This window comes from Cervus elaphus, chromosome 5 (genome assembly GCF_910594005.1).
Source record: "Cervus elaphus chromosome 5, mCerEla1.1, whole genome shotgun sequence".
In the NCBI taxonomy this organism is placed as follows: domain Eukaryota; kingdom Metazoa; phylum Chordata; class Mammalia; order Artiodactyla; family Cervidae; genus Cervus; species Cervus elaphus.
In genome coordinates, this window is record NC_057819.1 from 3,142,533 (window position 1) to 3,169,792 (window position 27,260).

The following is a 27,260-nucleotide window of genomic DNA, read 5'->3' on the forward strand; positions in this document are numbered from 1 at the left end:
ACAGCAGACTGAGAATCAGTTCCGAGTTCATGGGGAGACACTGAGGGGGCTGCAGGAGCCACTGGCAATGAATGGGCACACCCAGGTAGATTCCTGGCTCCACCACTACCTGTCTGGTCTAGGGCAAGTCATTCGTTTTCTTCAGCGGTAGAACGGGAGTATCTCTATCTTGGAGAGAGGCTGTGTTATACTATAAGCACTCAATAATTAGATCCCGTCCCTCTTTCTTTGTCGCTGCTCTCCAACACAAAAATTGCCGGTTCCCAGAATCCACCAAAGGATCTGAGCTGTGGCTCAGAGAGGTTAAGGCAGTAGCCTGAGGCGGCACAGCTAGTTTGGGCTTAGAATACAGACGGCCTGGCTCCGGGTCCAGAGAACTTCCTTCAAGCCTCTAAGCGTCATCACTTATTTTCTTCAGCAGGTGTTCTACACCTACTCTGACCTAGAAAGGTGGAGGTGTGTAAGCAGAAAGACCTGGCCCAGAATTACGTGCTGTGCAGACTTCGAGACAGGTGCGGCTGTCCTCGGTGCACCTATTAGGAAACTGAGAGTTTAACTAAGGTTCGGAGACACCGAGTGACTGGCGCCAGGACACACAACCAGCGGGCAGAGGTCTCGAATTCGAACTCGAGTCCTCCCGCCGCGCCACGCCCGGAAGCCCCCGGGCGCGCGTGGCTCGGCGCAACTAGGGCGCGCGGCGGTGGGAATCCCGAGAGGAGTTGGAAGCCGGGCCCGTTTATTTGCATGCTAATACCCAGAATGCTTTTCCCCCCCGCACACCGCTTCTCTTAATGGAAGCGCTCAGTTTGGAACCGTGGAAAGTTTGGAACACATACTTCGTTCCCTCGCAAGTGTGGGAAATTCCCGCCCGCACACGCTGTGCCTGCAGCCTGGGGCTCCAAGTCGGGCTCCCTGGCGGCGGTCGCCGGTTCTTCCCGAGCAGACGAACCTCTGCGTCCAACCCGTGCGCGGCAGCATCTCCCGGACAGCCGGGGACAAAGCGTCCAGGCCCGCCCGCCGGGCTCAGGGCCCAAGCGCTCGGCGACTCGCTGGGCTGCGGGCGCTGGGGATGCTCCCGACCTCAGGAAGGCTCCCTGGAGCCTCCTGTACCCCCATTTCCCTGGGGAACGCGGGGATGCCAGTTCCTGCCCACCGCCCTTGCCTCTGTTGTCGCCTCCCAAAGCTGGTGACTTTCCACTCCCTAGGGCACAAAGCTTGGCGTGTGGCGGTTTTGGGGAGAGGATGGACGATGGCCTCGTATCCCCAGCTTTCCCGGGCTCGAAGCCCCTTCGGCTCAGTCAGTGCGCGGGGTCCAGAAGGAGCTCCGGAGGTTCGGCCTGCCCCCAGCGAGGACCCTGGCCCTCTCTGGGTTTGGGAGTGGGGGAGGCGGGTCGCAGGCGACTTCTGGGGATTTCGCGCATCAAACGGGGGTGCCGAAGCGTAGCCGACGCCCGTTCGACTTACGGGTGCACACCGCAGGCTGGGGGGCCCGGATCTGCACCCCTCGGTCTCCCCCCTCCCCCGGCCCCGTCCGCTAGCCGCCACTCTTGGCGGGGAGGGAGGGGCAGTGGGAGCTGGTTTGCTGGCTAGGCGCTTCGTTTGCATTGGTCCGGGGGGGCTGAGACTGCAGCCCCCGGCCCCGTGGGCGGGGTGGGAAGGCGGGGGCCGGACGGGGGCTCAGTCTGCGCTAGCATTGGCGGAGCAGGGGACTGGGGAGGGGGGGGCAGGAAGCGGGGGGGAGCGGAGCTGCGAGGGGGGGGGTGTATAAATAGGGAAGGGGGGGACGTGCATCCTCGACTGAGTGAGGGGGGGGGGCGCTCGGCACAAAGAAAGTGGAAAGTTTGCAGTGCGTGGCGGTCCGGGCCAGGGATCCGGGTGCGCACGTGCAGGGCCGGGGGCACCGGGGGCCCCCCACGCCGAGCTCGCCGTTTCTTTTTTTTTCCTGCAAGCGAGGGGGGGGGGGTGTTGTTGGTATCGCCCCCTCCTTCTCCTCCCCCCAGGGGTGAAAGTGCAAGAGGAAGTGCAGCCGCTGCCATCTTTCCTCCGCTCCGAACACACGGAGCCCGGGGCCGCAACGCAGTCGCTCCGCCGCCGTCTTCGCTCAGCCCGGGAAAGGGCCCGCCCTGCCGCCGCCGCTGCCCGCCCGCTCCAGCCTTCGCTGCCGACTCCGCCCGCCAGGCTCCGGGATCCGGCCCGCGCTGCCGCCCTGGTGCGCGCCCCGGCGCCGCCGCCGCCTTAGCCTTTTGTTTCCTCCGCTCCGGCGCCCCCGCCCCGGCTCGCGCTTTGCAGGGGACGCAGCGCGCGCCCCCAGCGGGCCCGGGAAAAACCGCGGCGCGCGCGCGCGCGCCTGCGCGACAGACCCCCCCGTCCTCCTCCCCGCGCGCGCGCGCGCCTTCTTGGCTGCGCGCCGGCGCCGCCTGGCGGGCGGGAGGGGAGGTGGCAGGCGTGTTTGCGGGAGGGGCGCACCTCTGTGCTCGCGTACCCCCCGGAGGTAGACAGAGAAGGGGAGGCGGGCGGGCGGGTGGAGACGAGAGAAGAGTGCACGATCTGGCAGGGGTGGGGGCAGCTATGTGGGCGGTGGTGCGTCCTACCGTCTAGACAGTCCGATCCGGGCAGGGGGCGTGTGCGCTCGGCGCACCTGCGAGATTACAGAGCCCCGGGCCGGCACGTGTGGGGAGTATAGACACGTTCGCAGCGCCCCGCTTCTCGCTGCCTAGGGGAAGGGAGTGGGGCGGGTAAGTGCCGCGGCCCGGCTTGTGGGGAGGGGGCGGCGGCCATGGAGCGAGTGAACGACGCTTCCTGCGGCCCGTCGGGCTGCTACACCTACCAGGTGAGCAGACACAGCACGGAGATGCTGCACAACCTGAACCAGCAGCGCAAAAACGGCGGGCGCTTCTGCGACGTGCTCCTGCGGGTGGGCGACGAGAGCTTCCCAGCGCACCGCGCGGTGCTGGCCGCCTGCAGCGAGTACTTTGAGTCGGTGTTCAGCGCCCAGTTGGGCGACGGCGGAGCTGCGGACGGGGGCCCCGCTGACGTGGGGGGCGCAGCGGCGGCCCCGGGCGGCGGGGCTGGGGGCAGCCGGGAGCTGGAGATGCACACCATCAGCTCCAAGGTGTTTGGGGACATACTGGACTTCGCCTACACTTCCCGCATCGTGGTTCGCCTGGAGAGCTTCCCTGAGCTTATGACCGCCGCCAAGTTTCTGCTGATGAGGTCGGTCATTGAGATCTGCCAGGAAGTCATCAAACAGTCCAATGTGCAGATCCTGGTGCCCCCTGCCCGGGCGGACATCATGCTCTTTCGTCCCCCGGGGACCTCGGACTTGGGTTTCCCTTTGGACATGACCAACGGGGCAGCCTTAGCCGCCAACAGCAATGGCATCGCAGGCAGCATGCAGCCCGAGGAGGAGGCCGCACGGGCAGCTGGTGCAGCAATTGCGAGCCAGGCCTCCCTGCCTGTGTTACCTGGGGTGGACCGCTTGCCCATGGTGGCCGGACCCCTGTCCCCCCAGCTGCTGACCTCACCCTTCCCCAATGTGGCATCCAGTGCTCCTCCCCTGACTGGCAAGCGAGGCCGGGGCCGCCCAAGGAAGGCCAACCTGCTGGACTCAATGTTCGGGTCCCCGGGGGGCCTGAGGGAGGCAGGCATCCTTCCTTGCGGGCTGTGTGGGAAGGTGTTCACTGATGCCAACCGGCTCCGGCAGCACGAGGCCCAGCATGGTGTCACCAGCCTCCAGCTGGGCTACATCGACCTTCCTCCTCCGAGGCTGGGTGAGAACGGGCTGCCCATCTCTGAGGACCCCGACGGCCCTCGAAAGAGGAGCCGGACCAGGAAGCAGGTGGCGTGTGAGATCTGCGGCAAGATCTTCCGTGACGTGTACCATCTCAACCGGCACAAGCTTTCCCACTCAGGGGAGAAGCCCTATTCCTGCCCCGTGTGTGGGCTGCGGTTCAAGAGGAAAGATCGCATGTCCTACCACGTGCGCTCCCACGACGGGTCCGTGGGCAAGCCCTACATCTGCCAGAGCTGTGGGAAAGGCTTCTCCAGGTGAGGAATGGTGCACCCCCCCCCCATGACTTGTCCTAGCCCAACTCCTGGAACAGCCAGCTTCTCGCCAGCGTCTGGGGATTCACTTGACCTTGTGGGGCCACGTCAGGTTTGGGGAGAGGGTTTAACGACGCTGATTTTTGAGGTGGCGTGGCCACGACCCGCTTTCTCTTGCCTCAGGGGACGTTCTCTGGCACTAGGCGGGCCCTGCTGCCTCTTCCTCGCGGCCTTGTGGGAAGGGGCCGGATTCCTCCGGCTGCGGCCACAGTCGCCGGGCCTCACCATTCTTCTCCCTGGGCTCCCTTTGTGTTTCCGGCACCAGGCGAGGGGCCCCCTCTGGGGGCGGGAGGCTGGGCTCCTCCAGCGACTTTCCCCGCTTGAATGGCTGCCGGGGGAGGGACTGAAGCAAGCGCCTCTGGGGCTGCGGAGGCCCCCACGCCGCCGCCATGCCCCCACCCCCGCCACTGGCGGTCCTGGGCCAGGAGACCCCAGAATCACGGGCACGGAGCTGGGCACCCAGAGTCTTCTGAACAGCGAGATCTTTGATATGCTCTGACCTGGTGGTTCCAGAGCCTACCTGAACCCACAGATCCCCTTTATGTGCACTGGACGGAGGGGGAAGAAGGGTAGGATGTCTTGTTAGATCGACTTTTTAGTGAGACTGATAAGGAACTCGCAGACTTGTCTGCGAGCAGAGGGTTGTTTTTCCCCTTAAGAGGATATTCAGAATAAAAGACTGGTTTTAGCTTGCCTGGGCTCTGAGGGCCTTGTGTGTCTGAACACTGCGATGGAGAGGACTCCCTCAGAGGGGCCCCAGGCAGGAACCAGTTGTACCGGTCAGGCAGCCCCCGCCCACCTGCTCTGTCGGGCATCTGGCTTACCAGCCCAGCTGGGGACTTAGGGCTTCATCCCTTGGCCTCTGGGGACCGAATTCCATCCGGGTGGCATTCATTGGCTGCTGTGGCGGGAGAGGCTGGGGGAGGGGAACACGGAGTTTCTAAGGGGCTTTCGTCCGGACAATGAAGCACACATAGCCCCTCCTGGGAAGGCTGCAGCAAGGCAGCCGGTCTCATTCTAAAGCCCTCTCCTCGGGACCTAGCAATCACGGAGTGTGGGGGGGTGGGGAGAGGTGGGCAGACAAGGTCAGAGACAAATGCTCAGCTCATTCCCTTCCCCCTCTAGAGAAAACCGGGCCACAGAGGCCTGGGCCTCAGGAGCCAGGGCTGCGGGCTGACTTTCCTTTGTCGTGTGGGGGTGGGGGGGAGGCCTGGCCAAGCTTCCAGCCCCCGTTCTCTGGAGGTCTTATTCTAAAGTCTCTCTTGGTCTCTTTTTTCCAGGCCTGATCACTTGAACGGACATATCAAGCAGGTGCACACTTCTGAGCGGCCTCACAAGTGTCAGGTAGGGGCCGGGCCGGGGCAGAGTGGGGCAGAGAGAGAACGCTGCTGTCCACGGGGCGGCCGCAGCCGCGAGCCCGCTGACGTCTGAGCGGGCCGGCCGACTGACCGCGCTGTGCACGCCTCCCCCTGCCCCCTCCGTCTGCTCTCCTCCTTTGTTCTCCCCCGCCCCTCCCTCCCACCGCTGATGCCCCCTCCCTTCTGGTCGCTGGGTCCTGGTTCCCACCGTCTCTGTCTTCGCTGGGCTGCTTGGCTCCCCTCTCCTGGCGTCTGCCAGCTCCTCGGATGCTGGGCCGCAGGACACACGTGTCGTCCTGGGGTACTGGCAGCCCGGTGGTTTGCAGGGGCCACTGTGGGCAGAAGTGGTTTCGGAAGGGCTCCTGGTGGCCCAGCCCACACTGCTTCCCCTTGTGCGCCTGGTAGCCCGACCCGGCGAGCAGCTCCGTCTGGGTCCCCTCAGCTCAGGGCCCCTGGCGGCGGGGGTGGGGGCGAGGAGGCAGGGCACCGGTGGTCTCATCTCTGGGCACTGGTGCCCGCATAACCTGTCCCGAGCCACGCGTGCGCGCAGCCAAGGGCTTCAAGAACTGGAGAGCGAGGTGGCTTCCTGTCCTGGAGAGCTCTTTGTGTAGCAGTGGGTAGGGGGACTGAGCCAGATGCTCACCCTTGGTGTGTCTGCCTGAATGGTGTCTGGGTGCCCTGTGGTGCCCAGAAAACCACGCTTCCTCTCCTGGCCATTGAGCAGTGCTGTGTGGGTGGAAAACATGCCTCTCTCTTCTCCTTGGTCATCTTCCCTTTCCTGGGCCAAGGTCTCACCATCTCAGGCGGGAGACAGTTGTGGGGTGACCCGCTTCTCTTTATCCTGTTGGTGGCAAGGAGGGAGTGCTCCGGGGAGACCGACAGGGAGGGCTGGACGCGCTGCAGGAGGGACGGGGAACCCCCAGGGGCCAGGTGTGGCGGTGCTCCCACAGGCCAGGCAGCCGGGCGGGCCTGCCAGGATGCGTGTGCACTCACTGCCCCCTCTCGCTCTGTCTCTGATCCTCCGCCATGGAGCACGCTCCGACTCCCAGGTAGTGTGCTCAGGCGCCCAGCGGGCAGTGGGGGCGTGCCCGGCGGCCTGGGGGGTAACCTGCACTCTCTGCCCTTTTTCCAGGTGTGGGTTGGGAGCAGCAGCGGCCTGCCGCCCCTGGAATCTCTTCCTAGCGACCTGCCATCATGGGACTTTGCCCAGCCTGCTTTGTGGAGGTCGTCCCATTCGGTTCCTGACACCGCCTTTTCCCTTTCTCTAAAAAAATCCTTCCCAGCCCTCGAAAACCTGGGCCCGGCACCCTCCAGCAACGCTCTCTTCTGCCCAGCCCCCCCGGGATATCTGAGGCAGGGCTGGACGGCCACTGAGGGCGGCCGGGCCTTTACCCAGTGGCCTGTAGGCTAGCCGGGCCTCCCGAGGGTCTTCTGTGGTGGGGATGGCAGTGGCGGTGGTCCGACCTCCTGCTTCTGGGAGAGACCTGCCCACTGTGCCCAGCTCCTCTTGGGTACCTTGGGCTCTTTCCCAGCTCGGGGACCCCAGATGGGGGTTGCAGGGAGCTCCTTCCTGGGCCCGCCACGGTCTCCATGTTTCTTTCAGGGCTCTCTGGCCTTGTTTCCCCCCTGTAACTGATGGTACCCTGGGTGTCTGCCCCTGCCTGGAGGCCGGTGCCTCCCCTCCCCTGATAGCACCTCCCTGAAGCCCGGGGTTTCTGGAAGGGGGCCTGGCCGCCTCTCCCCCTACCCTGGGAGTGAGTCCTCCTCCAGCTGGCCAGCCTGAGCTGCCTGCTTCCCTTCCACTCACACAGGTCCCGCTTTCCTTTCTGGCTCGTGAATTAGACGGTTGTGGTTTTGAGTGTCATTAGCAGGTCTGCTCAGGAACTAGACTAACCAGTAGCTTTACCTTGGGTCATCCTGATACATGGCTTTGAGGGCTGATAAAGCAGTTGTAGACCCTCCCCCTTGGATCCCAGTGGTGTGTCCTTTAGCCCCCGTGGGCTCTGTGGGAATAATAGGAGTGATGATAAAAGTTTTCATTCTAACATCTGAGGCTTTGTGTGTTTTGTCTGGTCTGTGCTGTAACGCTGACATCACGGTCTCTTGGTGTACGTGCCTGCCCTGCCCTCCGACACACACACGCTCACAGGCCCGTGGTCCCGCCTCCAGCCCCACAGCCAGAACCCCCCTGACGGTGACCTGGCGGGTGAAGACGTGCTGCCCCTTAGGCCTGGGCTGGCCAGCCAGGTGTGCCAGGGCTGGGTTAAACGGCAGGGGCGTCTGTTTTGCATGGTGTGTGTGCTGAAAGCATCAGCGGTGAAGAGACAGCTCGTTGGGAGTTGGTTCCAGGGGCCCCTGGCAGAGCTGGGCACAGCTGTACCTCTCGGTCCCTCCTGGTGCCAGAGAGGCATCGGTTACAAGGACTGGTGCCTCAGCCTGAGGGCAAAGACCTTCTGAAGGCAGGGGCGTGGAGGCTCAGCCTGGCGGTGACACACCAGTCTTCCAGGGGTTTGTGGCCCAGATGCCCCCGTGCCGCTCATCTGCGCGTGCTGTGGGCTGGACCTTCCCCCCACAGGGAGTTCAGCCTGACGCCGAGAGGCTGGAACAGCTCAGACCTCTCCTGCTGCTCCCCATCGCCCCACTTCTCGGGGGCTGGCCGGGGTGGTTTGGGCTGGAGGGATAACTCAGTAGGAACTGAGGTGGGAATAAAGGAACTGACACCCTCCAGAAGGGGGCCTGCTGGGCCTCCACGCGTTGCCCTTAAGACTCTTCCGCCCCTCAAGGCTGCTGGACTCGACGGTCACCGGGGTAGGGTGTGCCCCCGTGTCCCTGCTACCTCTGGGCCCCATTCCCGAACTGCTCAACCCTTGGGAGTCTGGGACCTCTGGAAGTCTGGGATGGGAAGAACTGGCAGGGCGGGGAGGGAGCCTGGCTGGGGCTCCGGGTTGAGTGGTGACCAGAGGGGACTCAAGCTGGGGGGCCCTGGCAGGTGTACCACTAGCAACAGCAGGCTGCCTGCATGCAGGGCCGGGGCCAGGCGGCCGTCCCAGCACCACCGGGTCGGGGTGCTGATCCTGGCACGGTCCCCCTGCCTTCTCCTGCCTGCAGGACAGGGGCTGCCTCTGTCTTGAGTGGCCCCAGCTTGGAAGTTCTGGGCACCCCTTCTTTGAGATCCATCTCTCAGCCTTTCTCTGCTTCTTTTCCTGGGTCAAGTAACCAGGCCCTTTATGCTTGGCAGCGTCTGGACTTGGGCACTTTCTCAGTTCCTCCAGAAAACCTCTGGTGCTCCGGCCAGAGGGTCAGTACTGGCATAGAGAAGCCAACCACCAGTCCAGTGTGGCTTTGTAACAGGGAAGGTTTTCATTTTTTTCCCTCAAGTAGCAGATTTCATCCCTAATGATGTTTGCTCAGGCGCGAGTCCACTTTCACCCCTTGAGAGAGAACAGTGGAGAGCGGGGAGGGACGCCTGACTGGTCTGGGATTTCAGTCTTGCTGAGCTAATCCCCCAGACGGATAATACACTCGCGGATAATTGAGGTTTGGTTGTCCATTATCTTTTGTTAGCAAAGTGTGACAGGCAGTGCTTATAAGGACACATCCCAAAAGAAAGTTGGCAACGAGGCTTCTCCCTCACCTCCCTCTAGTGGCACCTTCTTCCAGAGTACGGAAGCTGGAATCCTCAGTATGCCTTTTCAGCTGCGTTTTCTCATATCTGGTCCGTGGTTGCTTCCTTTTTTGAGTTGTGTTGTGTGGTGCAGGCTACACTACCCCTCGTCACGAGAGGGGTGGTCCTCGGTCACTTGTCTAGCAAAGTCCCCTCTCCCAGAGGTGTCCACAGCACCCCTTATTCTGGTTTACAGGCTGGTGGGCTGGGTGAGGGAGGAATTCCGTTTTCCCCCTCCTGAGGCCATGAGACCAGACGCCCGTGATGCCTTCTGAGTCGTGTGAGTGCTCAGGTTTCCCTGCACAAATCCTGTCACCTCTGTCAGGACAGCCTGGCCCCCAAGGGCGCTGACAACAACTACCAACACCCTTCACCAGAAGACACCTCTGCGGAGACTGGAGGTGGTCAGAGCACAGGCTCGGGCCGGTTCTCCGTCCACCTGCCCCAGGTCCTCTCGGGACCTCTGCCTGACTATCAGTCGCGGAGGGCGGGAACACCCCAGGCTGGCCATGGAGGGGAGGGCCCTGGCCTGCCAGTGGCAGGGGGTCTCTTTTTTCAGTAGCTGAGCCCTGTTCTCTGTGTAAGTCACTCTCAGAACTTAGCTCCCTCATTTGTCACATGAATAAACACAACATATGAAATAGGTGAAAGCAGTACAGTTGACCCTGGAACAACGTGAAGGTTAGGACCACTGGCTCTCTGGGTAGTCAGATACACACATACAACGTAACAGTCAGCCTTCTGCTGATGCTATTCTTCCTCCTCCAGGTTCCTCTTCCTGGGTTCAGCCGATTACAGGTGGTGTACCACCTGTCACAGTATTTACTATTGAAAAAAACCCACATATAAATGGACCCTTGCAGTTCAAACCCTTGAAAACTGTTCAAGGGTAAGCTGTATTTTATTAGCATAACTTGTTCTATTCACATCTGTAACACTTGTTCAAAAGATAACGGCTGAGAAGAACAGACGCAGTCCTGACAGACATCTGGGGCTGGGGTAGCCACCTCAGTGTCTTCTATCTCCACAGCATCTGGCATGTTTGTTTCTCGCTTTGATTGTACAGATAAACGCTGAAGCAACAGATAAATGCTGTCCGTGGTGACAGTGTTCAGACGCTTACCTTAAGGCCTCGGGGTCTCAGGATCTGTTTCTGTTCAACGGAGACTGTGGGAGCACCTCCATTCTAGCCAGTCGATGGGGTGGCGGGTCTTCAGTGAGTTAACGTTCCGTCTGTGATGACCTTAAAGGTGAATGTTGCTTTCTCTTACGGTTCTAAAACAGTAAACACACACATACAGAGAAAAGAAATGAAGCCAACCTTGACTCAAAGCTGAGACACGTGTGTGGAACCAAAATAGTTTGAAGGTCACCAGATTGAACCCTCCTAAGGGCTTTCCCGACGTTCCGTGACCTTTAGGGCTCTGTGCAGGCCCCCGTTTGGGCGGGATGCTGGGGGCAGATCCGGGACTGAGTCGAGGGACCTGGGGGAGCTGACCACAGCTCCCAGCTGGTGGGGTGAGAGCACAGCCAGCCTCGAGGTACTGCCTGCCGCTAGTACCTGTGAAGGCGGAGCCTGGGCCCGCCCGGCACCAGGGTTAGAGTTAGGGTTAGGGTTAGAGTTAGGGTTAGGGTTAGCGCGGGCAGTGCTGTCCCGGTTGGCACCAGCCCTGGGAATTCCCCAGTTGCCCCCCAGGAGCCTCTGGTTCTCGGTCTCTGCTAATTTTCACATTCACACAGTTGACGCTGTCGTTTCATGGGCTCCTTTTTCAATGCAAGTGCACACGCATGTTATGAAGAGTAATCTCTGCTCTGTCTTGCCTTTCCTTTCCATTTCCCCATGGCCACAACTAATGTCACTTTTGAATAAATAGTGAGTAAGTGGAATCCTTTGTGTGAGGCAGCCAGGGGAAACCCAGGGTGGAGAAGGTGAAGACTGTTCTGTTTACATGCCAGCACCTCTTCTGTAAACTCACTTACAGCCAGTGCAACGAAAGTCAGCTCTTAAATGTTTAAGAATGAGAAGTGCCTAGCTCTTCGTTTTGCAGAACTCAGCCTGCCATGAAATGGGCGTGTCGGGGGCCAGTGGGAACCAGTGATCCCAGCTCAGGGGTCCCGTGGGGAAGACCGTGGGGAGCAGGAGCGGCTTGCTCGGCATCTGGGCAGGAAGCCTGGGCCGCCTGCCGAGTTCTCTTAGTACACGGAGTTCCTGTGTTGGTCGGAAATGCTTTGTGGCACGGTGTGCCCAACGGGGAGTCAGGTGTGGGTGCCAGCTTTCACCTCATCCGTTTTCCTTTCTGCCCCCAGACCTGCAATGCTTCTTTCGCCACCCGAGACCGCCTGCGCTCCCACCTGGCCTGTCATGAAGACAAGGTGCCCTGCCAGGTATGCGGGAAGTACTTGCGGGCGGCGTACATGGCAGACCACCTGAAGAAGCACAGCGAGGGGCCCAGCAACTTCTGCAGTATCTGTAACCGAGGTAATCGCCCTGCTGTTCGCTCACGTCGGGGGGCGGGCCTGCGCCCTGCCTCAGGCCCCACTCTGCACGGCCACCCCTCCCGCCACCCCACTGGGCGGTGAACACCTCACCCTCAGCTAGCTGTTTGTTGCACTTTCCCTTCCCATCAACTTGGGGAGCTTGGAGTGGGAGCTCCCAGGAGGTCAGCAGGCGGGGACGGAGGGAAAGAGGTGTTTCCCAGGCTTGGGGCCATGATGCACCTGCTGCCCCCGGGGCAGGATGGATGTGCTGAACCACTGAGGTCGGTGGGAATTGTGAGACCCCCGAGAGGTAGGGGAGAGAGAGACCGACCCGAGAGCCGTGCCGGCTGAGTCATGGGCACACGGGTGAAAGTCAGCAGCCAGGTAAGGAGGTCAAGTCCATAGGTGGACAAGGGCCGGAACTTTCTAGCGTATGTGGTCAAAGGAATCCAGACCCGGGTGGACGTGGCCTTGATGAGGGCAGAACATGGCAGGTGCTCTGAGCAGGGCAGCGTGCTCACGGCCGAGGTCGGCCTGGGTGGCGTCTGATGGTCGTGTTGGGTGAAGTCGCCCCTGCCGGGCCTGCCGGCCGCTGGAAGGGCTGAGGCTCGTGTTGTCAGAGGAAGAGGCTGTGCCGTGTCTGCCGACGGAGTCAGCTCGGCTGTCCGGCGTGCGTGAGGAGGCTTCTGCATGGTGCGCTTGGCTTGGCTGGGGAGCGGGGGACGGGGCTGGGAGGCCTGTCTCCTGGGACACACTGGTCCCGGTGCTCCTGGAAGTCCTGTGTGTGGCTTCATGGACGGAGCACTGAGCCAGGAAGCGGGGACCCTGGGTGTCGCCGGCCCCTCCCACCTCACCTTCCTGTGCGCCCTTAAACTCTCCCCTCCCCTGTGTCTAAGGCTGTCTCCTCAGCTCTACAAGGGGTTGAGAACACCCCGTTGCCCACACACAGGGCTGTGTGAGGATCCCGGGAGACGAGGCGGGTGACTGTTCTCTGGGCCGTGCAAGCCACAGCACACTTGGAGGCCCTCCTTTGTCGCCGTGTCGGGAGAGACACAGCTTGCCGACACTCTGGTCCGGACCAGGCACAGCACCTGTGCAGTCCTTGGCCAGGGTCTCGGAATCCTGTGGAGGGTGCCTGCAGAGGGGCCAGGTGTTCCTGCCGCCCTGGGCTGGGTCCACCCCTTACCAGGACCGCACACTTGGGGTTTGCCCTGAAGGCTGCCGGATGCCGACGTGTGTACCACCAGGAAGTGCTGTGGAAGCGGGCAGGTTGGGAGGTGGTCAGAAAAGCTGCAGAGGCATCTGTCCTATTTTCTGCGTGTCCGTAGAGGGCAGTGGAGATGCCCGGCTCCGGGAGGAGACGGTTCCTTGTCTGGCTTCCTCCTGACCTGGCTTCCTCCTCACGCCCTGATGGCCTCAGACCCGCCGCATCGTGCTGTCAGCAGCTGCTGTCAGGGTTTCAGGGTTGAAGTTCTCAGCCTGAGAGTAGGCATCGGAGACCAGAGGTGGGAAACCAATGCGTGCAGAGGAGGATGCCAGCAAGAAAACTGAGATGAAGCCTGATTACAGAGGCAGGGAGATGGGGTGGGGACCCAGGGCCACAGCCCTTGGGGACCCTGCTCAGGAGGAAAGAAGAGCTGAGGGCAGCAGGGAATAGCAGGGAACGTTGACCCAGTCAGGAGACAGCTGATGTGGCAAAGTCAGCAACTCCTGAAAGTCAGGCTGTGTTTGCCCTGAGCTGATGACGAGGACTGAGCAGCGGCCACAGGCCACGTGGCCCTGGTGAGTGGGCTGCCGGGAGAGTAGAACCAGAGCCCACTTTCCCTCAGAAAAGCCCCTGGATCTGGACTGTAAGCAAAGCAGCTTTGGGTCCCAGCGTCAGAGCAGAAGTCCTATTCTTCCAAGAAGAGAGAAGAGGGCTCTAGTCCAAACCACCCTGGGTCCTCAGAAGGAAGAGTCTTGGTCTTCGTCAGAAGAGAAGAAGCAGGGTTCTACTTTGGACTCGTTCCTTGGGCAGAAATTCCTCCCCCGCCATGAAGAGGAAGAGGAAGGCAGTTTTTCCAGGAAGAGGACAGGCCACTGAGACACAGAGACCCTGGAATCAGATCACAGGGAGCTCTGGGCTGACCTTTCAAGGCTGTGATGTAGGAGCTGCCGCAGGAATTAGGTGATGTCCTTCTGTCTGCGAGGGTCCAAGCAGAGGGTCAGCCAGCTGATCAGCAGGTGAGGCTGGATAAGGTCGGTTTCCAGGTATCTTCTGAGAGCCTGCAGTCCCAGCAGTCCTTGAGCAGTCAGCTCAACCACTCACCCGTCTGCCTGCTTGCAGCCACACAGAAGACTCTTGCCCATGAAGAATGGGAGAGAGCAGATCCCATGCTAGAGATAGATGACCTTGTCTTTGAGCTGGAGACCCATCGGGATGTGGGCCATCCCATCTTAGAAGAGATGAGTCCCAGCAGGGGAGTCGGATGACTGCAGAAGCCGGTTCTCTCACCTTTGAGTTGAGGAAGTCAGCTGAGTTGAGCCGTGGGGAGGACCTGGTATGATAATCGCCACAATTTCCCTTCTTCTCAAATTTCTGTGGCAGGTCGTGTACATGTGCGTGTGTCCTGGGATGAGGGAGGGTGAGGGAGAGCATGTTGGGAGTCTCTCTTTGACTGAGACAACATTTGCACTCACGCATCATTGCTCCAAGGGTAGAGAAGGCCCTCTCCCCAGCCAGAGGCGAGCACACACATTGTCACCAACGCCAGTCGTGCTGTCTCCTGGGCCGTGCAAACACAGATCTGCTCAGCGCCCCCTCCAGCACGGCTCAGCTGGGCACAGACCCACCAAGGTGTGGACCTGGAGAAAGCAGCCTCTGACCCCTGCATGGATGTGGAAGCTGTGAGCAGAGGATTTGCCTCCAGAGTGGGAAGGGCACACACCAGCCAAGGACATGCCGCGGAGGCCCAGTGGCCACGTGGCAGTAAACTCTCCGCCTCTGGAGTGCGGGGGGGTAGCCCGTCGGTGACGGGGGGGGGGGTCACGGGTGTGCTTGAGCCCTGTCACCCCAAACCTTGTATCACACAGCCTCTTTGGTTCTTGGTTAGTCAGTGGTAGACAGGAAGGTGAGTTTAGAATTCTGGCCAAATGTGTCTGGCTTCAAAGATGTGTTTGCGGAAATCTCAGCTTGTTTCAACCCAGAACTTGGCTGCTGAGCTGCCGTGTGTTTAAATTCTGGGCTCTAGGTGGCAGCTGTGGATGCCGCCTACGACCCACCACGTGGCTTTGCTATAGATAGTAAGCAGTCAGCAGCTGGGGCAGCGTCAAGGGGACCCAGCCACGTGGTCCCCAAACTGTTTTCCAGGAAAACGCAGTGAGCTTTTATTGAGTATCCGCTGTGTCCCCAGCACAGCTCTTCCCACGAGGAGTAGATATAACAGCTCCTGGGGCTCCTTCCCGCCTCTTCTGTCCCTCTTGGCTGCTGTGGCCCTGTCCTGGTGTGCCAGGAGAGTGGTTCGCTCCACTTCAGAGGCCCCACAGGGATGAAGAGACAAAGACTGCCTGCTGAAGCAGTGTCATCATGTCAGTAGGAAAGTCTTGTATTTCTGCTGCCTGCCAGGGGGCAGGGCTGAGGTCCTCCGTCCTGTGGGCTCCCCTCTGCTCCTTCTGACCACAGCCTCCCTCGAGGGAGTATTCCTGTGGGACCCTTGGAAGCCAGTCTTTCCCATGCTTGGCCACAGGTAGACCACCCAGTCACAGCGCAGGACAGCATGCTCTACTAGGCAGGGTGGGACAGTAGCATCCCATCCCAGAGGGTTTTCGTCAGGAAAGGAAGCCCAGCTCACCCTGTCCCCCATTTCCCTCCAGAACCACAACTGCTACATCGGGAGCACATTTGTTAAATGGGGTTCTAAAAAACCTGCCTGCCTGCAGGAGACCCGGGTTTGATCCTTGGGTTGGGAAAATCCCCTGGGGGAGGGCATGGCAACCCACTCCAGTCAGTAGTCTTGCCTGGAGAATCCTATGGACAGAGGGGCCTGGTGGGCTACCAGTCTGTGGGGGTCACAAAGAGTCAGACACAACTGAAGCGACTCAGCATGCACACGTGGCAGAGAAATGCAGGAATGTAAGTGGCGGTAACTGAGCCTGTTGCACAAAGCCAGGGGATGTTTCTGTGTCCAGGACCAAGATGCAGGGACCATTAGAGAGTCTGCCTAGTGGTGAAGGACCATGTGATGCATGTCGTCCTTGGACTGGGTCCAGGCTCTGCCATTTAGCAGCTGTACCTGTGGCTGTGAAGCAAAGCGTGATACACGCAGTGTGCAGGGCCTGGTATGCCTCTGTCACTCGCTGAAGGTGACCTTTACTGAATAATAGTTCCAGCAGCATTTGAAAGCCTGGCCAATCCAAACATTTTTAAAACTAGTCTCAGGGACTTCCCTGGGGCTAGAACTTCATGCTCCCAATGTAGGGGGCGGGCCCTGGGCTCAGTCCCTGGTTGGGGAACTAGATCCCACATGCTGCAACTAAAGATCGCGCAAGCCACAATGAAGACAGAATAAATAAATATTAAAAAAAAAAAACAAGTCTTGTGCAGACATTCACTGTACTCTCCAGCCACTCTCCACCCATTGGTCACAGGCCCACTGCTACCCTGTGGCTATAATTTAACGAGGAAATGGAAGTACCCAAGGATGTGTCAGCTGCCTCTGGATTGAAGGGATACCATTGAGGCACTAGCGCCGCATGTGGGCCTTTTGCAAAGTTCTGGTTCCTGCCAAAGGCACTTCTGGGTCCTTGGCTGTAGGGGGACTTGATGTCACAGATCCTTCCCGTGAAACCCCAAGTAGAGTTCCTTTGACTGGCCCAGCCGGTTCCATCTCCCAGGACTTGTGGCTGCTGCGGAAGCTGATCCAAGATCCACTCTTCCCAACCTGAGGCGTCTCAAGGCCCAAAGTGACCTCGGAGCATGAGTGAGGCAGCTCCCAGACGGTGGGGTTGCCTCTCCCCCACAACAAAGACAAGGACTGGCCCTCTTCCTTCTTCTTTAAGTGAACCTGATGGATCCTCCACAGCCTAACCAAGAAAACCACCGTGAATGAGAGATGACTGCACCCCTCCTTTTAAGACAACTTCGCATTTTCATTGTTCCTCAGAAGGTCTAAATAGTCACTAAATCCAGTCACTGTGCAGGTGAGCACGTGAGCAGAATAGAGCTGGTCCTGACCATCAGGAGAAGGGGGACTCAGGAGGCGCTTCTTTGGGACTTCATTTTGCCTGCGTCCCGTCTCTTGTGCAGATGGTTTGCCTTTGTGAGTGTTAGGCGACTGGAGCCCCGCGGCTGCCCTGGAGTCCCTTGTGTTTTCCTGTGTTTCTAGTCGGGTCCCCGCAGCTGGTGTGGGACTGTGAACCGTCCGCTCGGACCACTGGCCCCCTTGAGGCACCGAGCAGTCTGGAGGCAGCTGGCCTCTGGCCCGGGCAGGAGCGGGATCTCAGGCCCTCCCTCCAGGTGGACTCCACTGCAGCCTTGCGGGGCGGGCTCTGCAGAGACGCCGACTCAGGACGGTGCCGCCGCCCTCCTGAGCCTGGCGGTGGCTCCCGTGGCTGCGGCGTTCTCGAGCCAAGGAGGGCCCCTGTTAGGAGTGCTAGCCCGCGCGGCCAGAGGAGAGGCGAGGGGGAAGCAGAGAGAGGTGTCTGTGTGCCGGCCGCGGATCTCATCTCCTTTTGTCTTGTTTAGGTTTCTCCTCTGCCTCCTACTTAAAGGTCCATGTTAAAACCCACCACGGTGTTCCCCTTCCCCAGGTCTCCAGGCACCAGGAGCCCATCCCGAATGGGGGAGCAGCGTTCCACTGCGCCAGGACCTATGGCAACAAAGGCAAGCGACCCCTTGCTCTGCACTTTGCTTCTCTGCGCAGACTGTGTCGTGGGGGCGCTGGGCCGGGCGTGGGGAGGCGGGAAGGCGGCCGATTTGCTGGCCGCCTCGAGGAGGCGGCTCGAGATCCGAGTGGCAGTGGCCTCCAGGACTAGAAGTCACCGTGGGGGGCTCACTGCAGGGCACTGCCAAGATCCAGCCCCCGCCTCCTCTTCCCCAGCCCTCCCCCCGCGCTCCTGGCCAGTCCCCTCACCTAGAGCCCTGAGGGACGCCCCGGCCGAGGCAGGAAGAGGAGCGCTGCATGATGAGCCTCTGGGCCTGTCCGTTGCCTGTGGCCCTTCCAGGAGGGCGTGGTGCTGCGGCTGAACGCTTTCTTTTCCTTTGAGCCTGTGGGCAGGGGGAGCCAAGGTCTGGCTTCCCCCTCGGCAGGGGCCTTTGGCTGCTGTGGGCAGCCCATTCCGGAGAGCCTCTGGCCGCGTTTGTGAGATGCATGGCGCTGACTCCGACTCGGTTTGCGTAGAGCTCCCTAGGCCCCACCTCCACTGGTTGATTCCGGTTGTTCTGCGGTATTTCAAGTTGTTGTTGCCTTGTGGGTGACGCCCGGGCTTGGCAGATGGCAGAGCTGGCATGCTCCACACTCCCATCACAGACCTCCCTTCCCGGCATGGCGCTCTGAACCCAGGCAGGAAGCTGCTCGTGGTGGAGGATTCCCGTGTGGGCCGGGCAGGGCAGATGAGCGAGGGCTGTCCTAAGGCCCGGCCTGTCCCGGGCCCTGCGTATGGACAGCAGCCGATGGAGTTGTTCAGTTCCTTCTAAGCTGTTGTGCTTTGACCAGTTGGCCCGGAAGGCTTCTGGCAGGCGGAGGCGCGGAGGGGCTGGGTGTGTGTTCGCAGCGTTGGGAGAAGGACCGGCTCAGCCTCAGCGGTCGATGGGGTCTGCCTGGGTCGAGAAGCCCACGGCTCTGGTTCTGCCTTGCTAGGGCGCAGCCAGTCTGGTGCCGAGGTGAGGTCACCGACATATCTGCTCAGCATCGTTACCACAGCTGTTTCACCCGCAGAGGCACCTGAGAGGGCGCCTAGGAGTTGGGCTCTCGAGTTGTCCGGGTGGAGGCAGTGGCGGCCCCCTCTCCACACCCTTCCTCGAAGCAGGCTAAGATGGCGGCGAGCGGTACACGTGCGCCTGCGTGGAGAGTCCGCGGCGACGGAGGTCAGCGGCCCCAGGCCCTGCTGCCTCACCACCCCGCCCCCCCCCCCCCCCGCCCCCCGTAGGCACGCCGGGCTCCCCGACTGACCCGCAGCACTTCCGTGGGTTCTGCTGGGCCGTGGCTGGTCATCAGCTGCCCTCCACGAGTCCGTGAGCTGGCCCCTGGCGACCCCCTCCAAGGGGGCGTCGCCAGAGCCTGGCCTCACCAGCCCCTTTGTGTTCTGTTTCCTCCTAGAAGGCCAGAAATGCTCGCATCAGGATCCGATTGAGAGCTCCGACTCCTACGGCGACCTCTCGGACGCCAGCGACCTGAAGACGCCCGAGAAACAGAGCACCAACGGCTCCTTCTCCTGCGACATGGCGGTCCCCAAAAACAAAATGGAGTCTGACGGCGAGAAGAAGTACCCCTGCCCGGAGTGCGGGAGCTTCTTCCGCTCCAAGTCCTACTTGAACAAACACATCCAGAAGGTGCACGTCCGTGCCATCGGGGGCCCCCTGGGGGACCTGGGCCCCGCCCTCGGCTCACCTTTCTCTCCCCAGCAGAACATGTCTCTCCTCGAGTCCTTCGGGTTTCAGATCGTTCAGTCCGCGTTCGCCTCGTCTCTGGTCGACCCTGAGGTCGACCAGCAGCCCCTGGGGCCCGAGGGCAAGTGAGGCAGACAGACGCTGCGTCCCTGCGGAGACAGCCGCTGGGGACGGCTGAGAAATGCTGTGAATGCGGAGGGAAGTGGTGTCTTTGGGTTCTGTAGCTGAGAAGATTTTTATTCGTTTTTAACTGCCCCCCCTCCAGCCCTGTCGCTCCCACCCCCCACCCATCCCCCAGTGGTCTTTAGAAATAGATTCTCATCTGATACTCGGCAGAAATAACCTGTAAGACCCGGTATGGGATGAGGGCAGCAAACACTACACACGGGCCTCCCAGGCGAGGCCAGGGCCGGTTTCTCCGACGGGCGGAAGCTGCAGCCCCCTGGTGCTCGTCAGTTCTCAGTGGCCCCAGTCCCACACCCACACCTGACAGCGTCCTGGGACCTCGGGGAGTCTAGTCTCCTGCCCCCCTTCTCCAGCCCCTCATCCCCTCTTCTCATAGCCCTCCACAGAAGCCACAGTAGGGTCTCTACCCACTTACACAAAGCTGATGCCCAACTATTTTTAAGGAAGCTGGAAGCCCGCAGCAGCATCCCGTGGACCGTGGGGGCAGTGCCCTCTGAGAGCCCCCCTGAGCTTGACCTTTGACCTGGAGGGCCCCCAACCTTTCTCTGAGCCCTGCCTGAAGGCTAGCATTCTGCCACTAGGACAAGCTTAGCAATTGAGGACACTCCAACCCCAAATTCCAGTTCTTCTGTGATTTTTTAACCATTCAACTTGCTGTTGGGTTTTAATTCTCTAATTATTATTATTATTATTATTATTTTTTAGGACCAGTCGTAGTGAATTGCTACTGAAAGCTATCCCAGGTGATACAGAGCTCTTTGTAAACCGCAGTCACACGTTAGGGTTAGGATTAAAACTTTGTTTAGATGTACCATAATTAACTTGGCTAGTTGATTGTTTGAAGTCTATGGAAGAAATAGTTTTATGCAAAATTTTAAAAATGCCAGTCTGGTCAGGGAGGGCAGGGCTCTCTGTGCTGTTGGAGGGAGGAAGAACCGGCAAGGATGGACATCATGCACTGTGGTTGTATTGCACGGGAGCAAGCCCGGGTCGACCCTGTGACGTGAATTGATCTGATCAGACTGTATTAAAAACATTAGTACGTTACTCTGCCTCCTGCCCCGAGTCTTTTTTTTTTTTTTTTTTTCAGCTGTGGGGTTCTCTGGGACCAGGGGGATGGGCAGTCTGTGCCCCTACACCCATGTGTGGTCCGCTCTCTTCCTCATCATCCACTGGGACCGACAGGTGGGTGCTTCCCTGCAGACTCAGCTGCCAGCGTCCACCCACCCTCTCCCCTTTGTCTTCCACTGCTCTGTGCCCCAGATCCTGAGGGCACAGTGGTGCGCAGGATACGCTCATGGAGCTTGAAGGGAGAGAGACGGGTAGCCAGTAAGCAGACTTAACCACAGAGTCCAGATAAACATCCAAGATGTTAAATAAGCAAGGTAGGAGTAATGACAGGGCCCAGGTGGGTGCTCCAGGCCCGTGAGAGGCGGATGCCACGTGCTGTGGAGCAACTAAGGCCGAGCGCCGCAATCACTAATCCTGAGCTGTGAGCTGCATCACTAAGGCCTCCCCCTAGAGCCCGGGCTCCACAGGAGGAGCCACCGCAATGAGAAGCCTGTGCACTGCAACTAGAGCGCAGCCCCCGCTCACCACAGCTAGAGAAAGCCTGTGTAGCAACGGAGACCCAGCGCTGCCAAGAGTAGATAAATAACAACTCGTTAAAAAGTCAGAGCACAAGGGGACAGGAAGACGGATGGAACCCCAGACATCCTGAGGAACCCCAGGGAAGAGGGAAGTCCCTGAACTCATAGAAAGCATTTCACCTCTAAGCAGGCAGAAAGGAAAAGCGAAACGATGGGCAGGAAATAGACCAGAAGTAAACAAGGCACAAAGTGATTTAGACCCACATTAATATCAGTAATTACATTGTTCTGGCTTAAAGGTAAAGACTGATCTGGATTTTTTTCTTTTAATGGAAATAGAGTTGACATGCATGATGAGAGTTTTGGGTGTACTGCATAGTGATCTGTATATCATGAAACGATCACCAGGATAAGCCCAGTAAACACCTGTCCCCCTACAAAGTTATAACATTATTTACTGTGTTCTTTATAATGTATATCACATTCTTTGTGGCTTGTTTTGTATCTGGAGGTTTGTACCTTAATCCCCTTCATCTATTTTGCCCCCGCCTCCCATAACTGGATTTTCTTTAAAAGCCTGAAGCATCTACATGAAATTTGGGGTAAGTTGCTGGGCTCTGTGGAGTGTGTGATGCAGGCTTTGAGCCCTTTGGGGTGAGTGTCAGAGGAAGGACAAGGCTGGGAGGGAGCCTGAGTGGAACTCTGGGCCTAATTCTCAGCACAGCCTGTGAGGTGGGTCTATTACTCCCCCTCCTGCAGATGAGCAAATGGGCCGAGAGGTGGAGGCACCCCTGCCCTGCCCCCACCACGCCCTCACCCCATCACGTGGGAAGGGGTGCTGCCAGGATTCACACTCAGATCTGCCCTCTGACTCCAGAGCCTCTGGTCCCAGCTCCAGGGGCAGTGCCTCTGCACACGGCCATATCTGGCACAGAGCCGCCTCTGCTCCCCACGAGGCACCCACAACATGGACCTCACCAGAAAAAAGCTGCAGAGGATGTCCGGGTCAGCGCCAGGAGTGCCCGAGACAGTGAGGGCATGCTTCAACTTGAGACTGACCCCCTCAGCTCCCGGGCCCCCTTGTTGTTTAGTCACTAGGCCGTGTCCTGCTCTTTTGGGACCCCATGGACTGCAGCATGCCAGGCTCCTCTGTCCATGGGGTTTCCTAGGCAAGAATACCGGAGTAGGTTGCCATTTCCTTCTCCAAGGGATCTTTCCCACTCAGGGATCCAACTCGGGTCTCCTGCTTGGCAGGCGAATTCTTTACTGCTGAGCCACCTGGGAAGCCTGGGTCCCTCTGAATGAAGATGCTCGCACACCCCCAGCAGTCTGGTGGACCTGCTCTGGGCAGACCTGTCACACCAGGGAGCCTGTCCAGCCACTCACTGCCTGGTGGTCTGGGCTAGGACAGGGGCACTGGCCTCGCCTCCCCACGGTGGTGGTAACCCACAGGGGAGCCCTGTGGCACCAAGGGACTCCACCAGCACATGTGGCCACCAAGAAATGTGACCACCGACAGCTGGGAGTGGGGGTGCCTGAGGCAAGTCTCAGGAGGTGCTTCTGAGATTCTTCCACAGCCGTGGCGATGCTCCACGCCTTGGCCTCCTGACTGTGAAGGGGGGACACAGCACTGACCTGGGAGGTTGTATCGAGGCTGAATCACACACATCGGGTGCATCCCTGGGTGTGAGTGGGCCCTAGGCCTTCCCTGGCCCCCTCTGTTGCTACTCTCTGCCCTTTTCTCTCCAGAGCTTTGTGGGGTCCCCAGAATTATTAATAACTTTCCACATCAGCTCGATTCCTCCAGACTCCCCACTTCAATCCTACACTCTCTACTGGGGCTGCCTGGAGCACAAGCCCGCACTGGTGCAGACCTGCAGTCACAGCCCAAACTTAACAAGCGTAAGTGCGATACCCGCCACACCGAGTGCCAGGCGCCCTTCTGAACACTCTACACTTACACACCCGTTTGCCCTCACAACCTCCCAAAGAGGCAAGGCTGTTCTTACCTTTAACCAACGTGCCCAGAACACACAGCCTTACAGGGCCTTAAGTGGTGTGGGGCGGGGGCTGGGCCCGGCCCTGCACTGGGGCACACTCCCCTACCCGTTCTCAGCACCTCCCCACTGGCCCAGCCCCGAGCCTTTTCCCTGAAACCCCCTCCACCTGGAAGGTTCTTCCTCCACAGCCCTGCGCACCTGAGTCTTAGCGTCTCCATAGCCTTCTTCACCTCTGCCCTCCCCTGACCTTTTGCAGTGCTGCACTGGCCCCCTCCCCCGGACTGTCACCAGGGGCCCTCTGGCCCTCGGTGGACTCTGAGACCACCAACGGGGCGAGGGTCCCAGTACCACCTCTTTCTAACCCAGTGGCCTCTGGCAGGCGCAGCTCTTACTCTGGAGGCTGCTGTGAGGATTACACAGGCTGGTGCCTGTAAAGCACATCAGGAGACATTCAGAAGGCTCCCTCCGAGTTTACCTGCATCGTCCCCTCCACCAGGCTACACAAAACCGTGCGAGAGCACAAGAGCGGGACCAGCAAATGTTTTCTGTGAAACAGGAGGGCGCGCACCTTCAGCTCTGAGGGCCGTGTGGCCGCTGTAAGGAGCAGCCAGGCACAGACACAGCTGGGTTCCCACAAGCGTGCATCCATGGACACTGAGGTTCAAACATCATATGCTTTGCACGTGCTACAAAATAGTCTTCTTTTGTTTTTTTTTCCAACCATTTAAGAATGTAAAGATCATTCTTAGCTCAACCGTCTTACAAAACCTGGTGCATGCTGGCTCCCGTAGAGCCCGAGTTGGCCGACCGCCATTCCAGACCAGCCTCTCTTCCTGCTCCTCCGGCCTCCCCTGGCTTCAGAGCTCAGACTTCTCTCAGACTCAGGGCCAGCCAACTGCGGGCTCACAGTTTATGTGAGTAAAATGGATCAGGCACCCAGAGCTTTTGATTTCTTGGTCTGCTGGTCAGTCCATTGATCCCTGCAGAGCGCAACGCCATGTCCCCCAAACAAGGTCATTCTAAGAACTGCAGGCCCCCTACAAAGGAGCACCTACTGCGCCCAGAGCCAGACCTGCCTGCCCAGTTCTCTGGTCACCTTGTTTTCATTCATGTCTCCTGTGGGGGAAGGGGCGGGGCAGAGGAGGCAGGTCAGAGGGAAGAGGGTGGGTGGGGAGCCCGGGGAAGTGGGGAGTGAGGCCAGCTCTGTCCCCGTCTGCTCCAGCTTTCTCCCTGGCTTCCCCAAAGGCTTGTGCTCACAGGCACCAGGGATGAAGGGCCAGTCCTGGCAGCGAGCTCAGAGTTTCAGTATCCCTGCAGGAGGAAATTCCACAGCCCTGCCCTCTCTTATGCTGGGTGGCCACGTCAGACTCACCCTAACGCTGTCCCCAGGGCCCCGCCAATTCCCGCCAGTTTTCACATCACAGCCCAGCCACCTAGCACCTGGCAGCAGGCCTCCAGAACTCCGGTCTTCACAATCCTGCCTCTGCCCCGCTCTCCGTGGCCAGGGCCTGACCCTCCCAGGCCCTCCCAAGGTGCCTGCTGGACCCTGGGAAGCGGTCCTCACTGGAGAGGTTCAGGGAGCAGGATGTCTGTCTGGATCTGCATCTCCCACTAAACTGTGTGAAAGGAAACACCAAACATTCACCTAAGAGACAAACCCGTCCTGAGCAAACAAGGCTCTTGGAGGATAAGGTGCTGAAGGGAGCCGCCACAGGAGGACCATGCACCTCTACTGCAGGGAAAGCCTGCTGCCTGCATTCCGTCCTGCGCCCAACGCGGGGCCAGGCCACACGGGCAGGGGCCAGGCCTGCAGCGCTGAGGGTGGGCCTGCGGGACCATTCACACCTCCTTCCTGCTAGCGCGTTCCTTCTCTTCTGTCTCTCTCCTCTCCTGGGTTGGAACCTCTGCCCTGGACCTGCCCCCACCCCATGGTGCTGCTCCAGGCACGCTTCCGCCAGAATGGATGCTGTGTGGTTCTTCCAGAGTGTCACTCTCGGTAGTCTTCACATGGCATTCTTGATTCTTGGAAACCTTTGCTTCCGTTTACCTCCACTTGAGTGAGTGATCTTTCAGATTTCAGCTTAAAAACTGCCTGGTGTCCACGCTGAGGACCACAGATTCCACGCGTGGCAGGGCCTCTTTACTCCTTTTTTGAGCTCTTCTTTGGATGATGATAAACTATTTGCCTTTTCGTGTCATTTCCATCTCCTGTCTACCTGAGGAGCTCTGTTTTTTAAAAGAAAGTAATTCTATTTATTTATTTATTCGGCTGTGCTGCATCTTCATTGCTGCCCGGGCTTTTCTCTAATTTCTGCGAGCGGAGGCTGCTCTCTAGTTGCTGTGCGTGGGCTTCTCATTGCAGCCCCTTCTCTTGTGGAGCACAGGCTCCAGAGTGTTCAGGCGTCAGTAGTCGCAGCACATGGGCTCAGAGGGGCAGCTCCCGGGCTCTAGGGCACAGGTTCAGTAGTGGCAGTACACGGGTTTAGTTGCTCTGCAGCATGTGGGACCATCCCAGACCAGGAATTGAACCTGTGTCTTCTGTATTGGCAGGTGGAGTCTTTATCACTTGAGCCACCAGAGAAGCCCATGAGGAATGCTTACTCATCTTACTCAGCTCAGGTGGCCCCTTGCCTGTAAGGCTTTCCCCGCCCTCTCCAGGAGGGAGGCATCTTCATCCTCACATTACTCCTCTGTGCACGGCAGGGGCCTCAAGTACCTCAACAGCCCTGTGGTTGAGTAGTAGGTTCTGTTGAATCTCACTGAGGCCCAGAGAGGTCAAGAAATTGCCAATGTTCACACAGCTGTCCTGTGGCAGAGTCAAGACCCAAATCCTGAACTGTCTGACTGTGGATCCCAGGGCCCCATCCCTGAGTGCCATCTCCCTGTTCTGCATACATTTCTACTTTTACATCATCCTTTTATGGATCCATCTCCCCACACGGGGCCAGGCTTTGTTGCAGACGGGGTTCGTGCAAAGATAATTTATCTCTGTGTTCCCAACACCTAGAATAGTGCTTGGCACTCAGCAATGGCTGATTCATTTGACAGATGTTCTGAGAGGGTGACTGTGCCAGGAAGGGCTGAACTGCTCTCACGGAGCTTGGCTGCACAGAGCAGGACAGGACGTGGGACACACACACGCAAGGAAACGTCCGAACCTCCGGAGAGGACGTGACAGGAGAGGGGAGGGGAGATAAAGGCTCTGCCGGTTTGGAAGAGGTCTGAGAAGGTTGGTGGCCCTGCAGCAGGAGCCTGGAGCAGGCTTCGGACTCAGATGTAGGGGTGGAGTGGGGGTAATGGGGCGGAGACTCAGGAAAGGGAGGACCTGGGCAAACACACAAATAACAGCTGACAATCACAGTGACAAATGCCTTCATATCACTGAGGGAGAAAAGGGCCATTTCTGACTGTGGAGGAGCTGCTGGGGAAAGTCAGCCAGCAATCAGACGGTGAAGAAGAGCTGGCTGGGGCAGACCGTGCTCCAATGTCTGAACAAAGACATTTTCCTAAGAGGAATTCTGCAGCCAGGTTTAAATAACAAGTCTTCCCTCCCTAAAATAATAACCCCCTCATTCATTGAGCACACGGTTCTTCTGATTCTCAAGACTGTGACTGGCGCACTAGCACCCACTACTCTTCACAGATGAGAAAATCGAGGCTCAGGACTTCCCTGGAGGTCCTATTGCCAAGAGTCCGTCTTGCAATGGAGGGAATCGGGTTCAATCCCAGGTCAGGAACTAAGATCCCATGTGCCATGGAGCAATGAAGCCCACGCACCACTACTACTGAACTCTCTTGCTCTAGAGCCTGTGTGCCACAACTAGAGGGTCCATGCTGCAACAAAAGATTCTGCATGACGCAACAAAGATCCCACGTGCCACAGTGAAGATCCGATGCAGCCAATTGGTTAATTAGGGCTTCCCAGGTGGCTCAGTGGGTAAAGAATCGGCCTGCAATGCAGGAGATGCAGGAGACCTGGGTTCGATCCCTCGGTCGGGAAGATCCCCTGGAGGAGGGCATGGCAACCCACTCCAGTATTCTTGCCTGGAGAATCCCATGGACAGAGGACCCTGGCAGGCTCTGGTCCATGGGGTCGCAAAGATTCAGACAGCGACTGAGCACACACACAGCGCCTGGGAAGCCCCGACTGTCATTAGCCATTATTATTATTCCTTTGAGGAGCCAGTTCTCCCAAATGTCTACTGTCACTTGAAGAGGACTCCTTCACTTGCAGAACTGGTGAATCTTTCCTCAGACCTGCTGTTCTACAGCCCCCGCCCCACCCCACCCCCATCT

The 27,260-nt window shown here is 59.2% G+C and overlaps 1 protein-coding gene across 7 annotated transcripts; it reads left to right on the plus strand.

Moving 5' to 3' along the window:
• Positions 1 to 1,777: 1,777 nt before the first annotated feature.
• On the plus strand, positions 1,778 to 20,422 carry PATZ1 (POZ/BTB and AT hook containing zinc finger 1). 7 transcript variants are annotated; one of them, XM_043901293.1, is made up of 6 exons: positions 1,778 to 4,047; positions 5,385 to 5,448; positions 11,434 to 11,605; positions 17,327 to 17,464; positions 18,519 to 18,667; positions 18,900 to 19,254. In XM_043901293.1, exons 1-6 carry the CDS (start codon positions 2,777 to 2,779, stop codon positions 18,975 to 18,977), a joined length of 1,872 nt encoding a protein of 623 aa, XP_043757228.1. In that variant the 5' UTR covers positions 1,778 to 2,776; the 3' UTR covers positions 18,978 to 19,254. The 7 variants fall into 7 exon arrangements, with proteins under 7 accessions (XP_043757228.1, XP_043757230.1, XP_043757224.1 ...); XM_043901289.1 differs by lacking the exon at positions 18,519 to 18,667 and having other exon boundaries at positions 1,782 to 4,047; positions 18,900 to 20,422; XM_043901290.1 differs by lacking the exon at positions 18,519 to 18,667 and having other exon boundaries at positions 1,782 to 4,047; positions 18,903 to 20,422.
• The last annotated feature ends 6,838 nt before the right edge of the window (positions 20,423 to 27,260 follow it).

What these genes read in the sequence shown, in the direction of transcription:
- PATZ1 (XM_043901289.1), top strand. Translation starts at nt 2,777, where the DNA reads ATGGAGCGAGTGAACGACGCTTCCTGCGGCCCGTCGGGCTGCTACACC. An exon ending in TGTGGGAAAGGCTTCTCCAG is followed by an intron (nt 4,048 to 5,384) that starts GTGAGGAATGGT and finishes TCTTTTTTCCAG; the next exon opens with GCCTGATCACTTGAACGGAC. An exon ending in AGCGGCCTCACAAGTGTCAG is followed by an intron (nt 5,449 to 11,433) that starts GTAGGGGCCGGG and finishes TTCTGCCCCCAG; the next exon opens with ACCTGCAATGCTTCTTTCGC.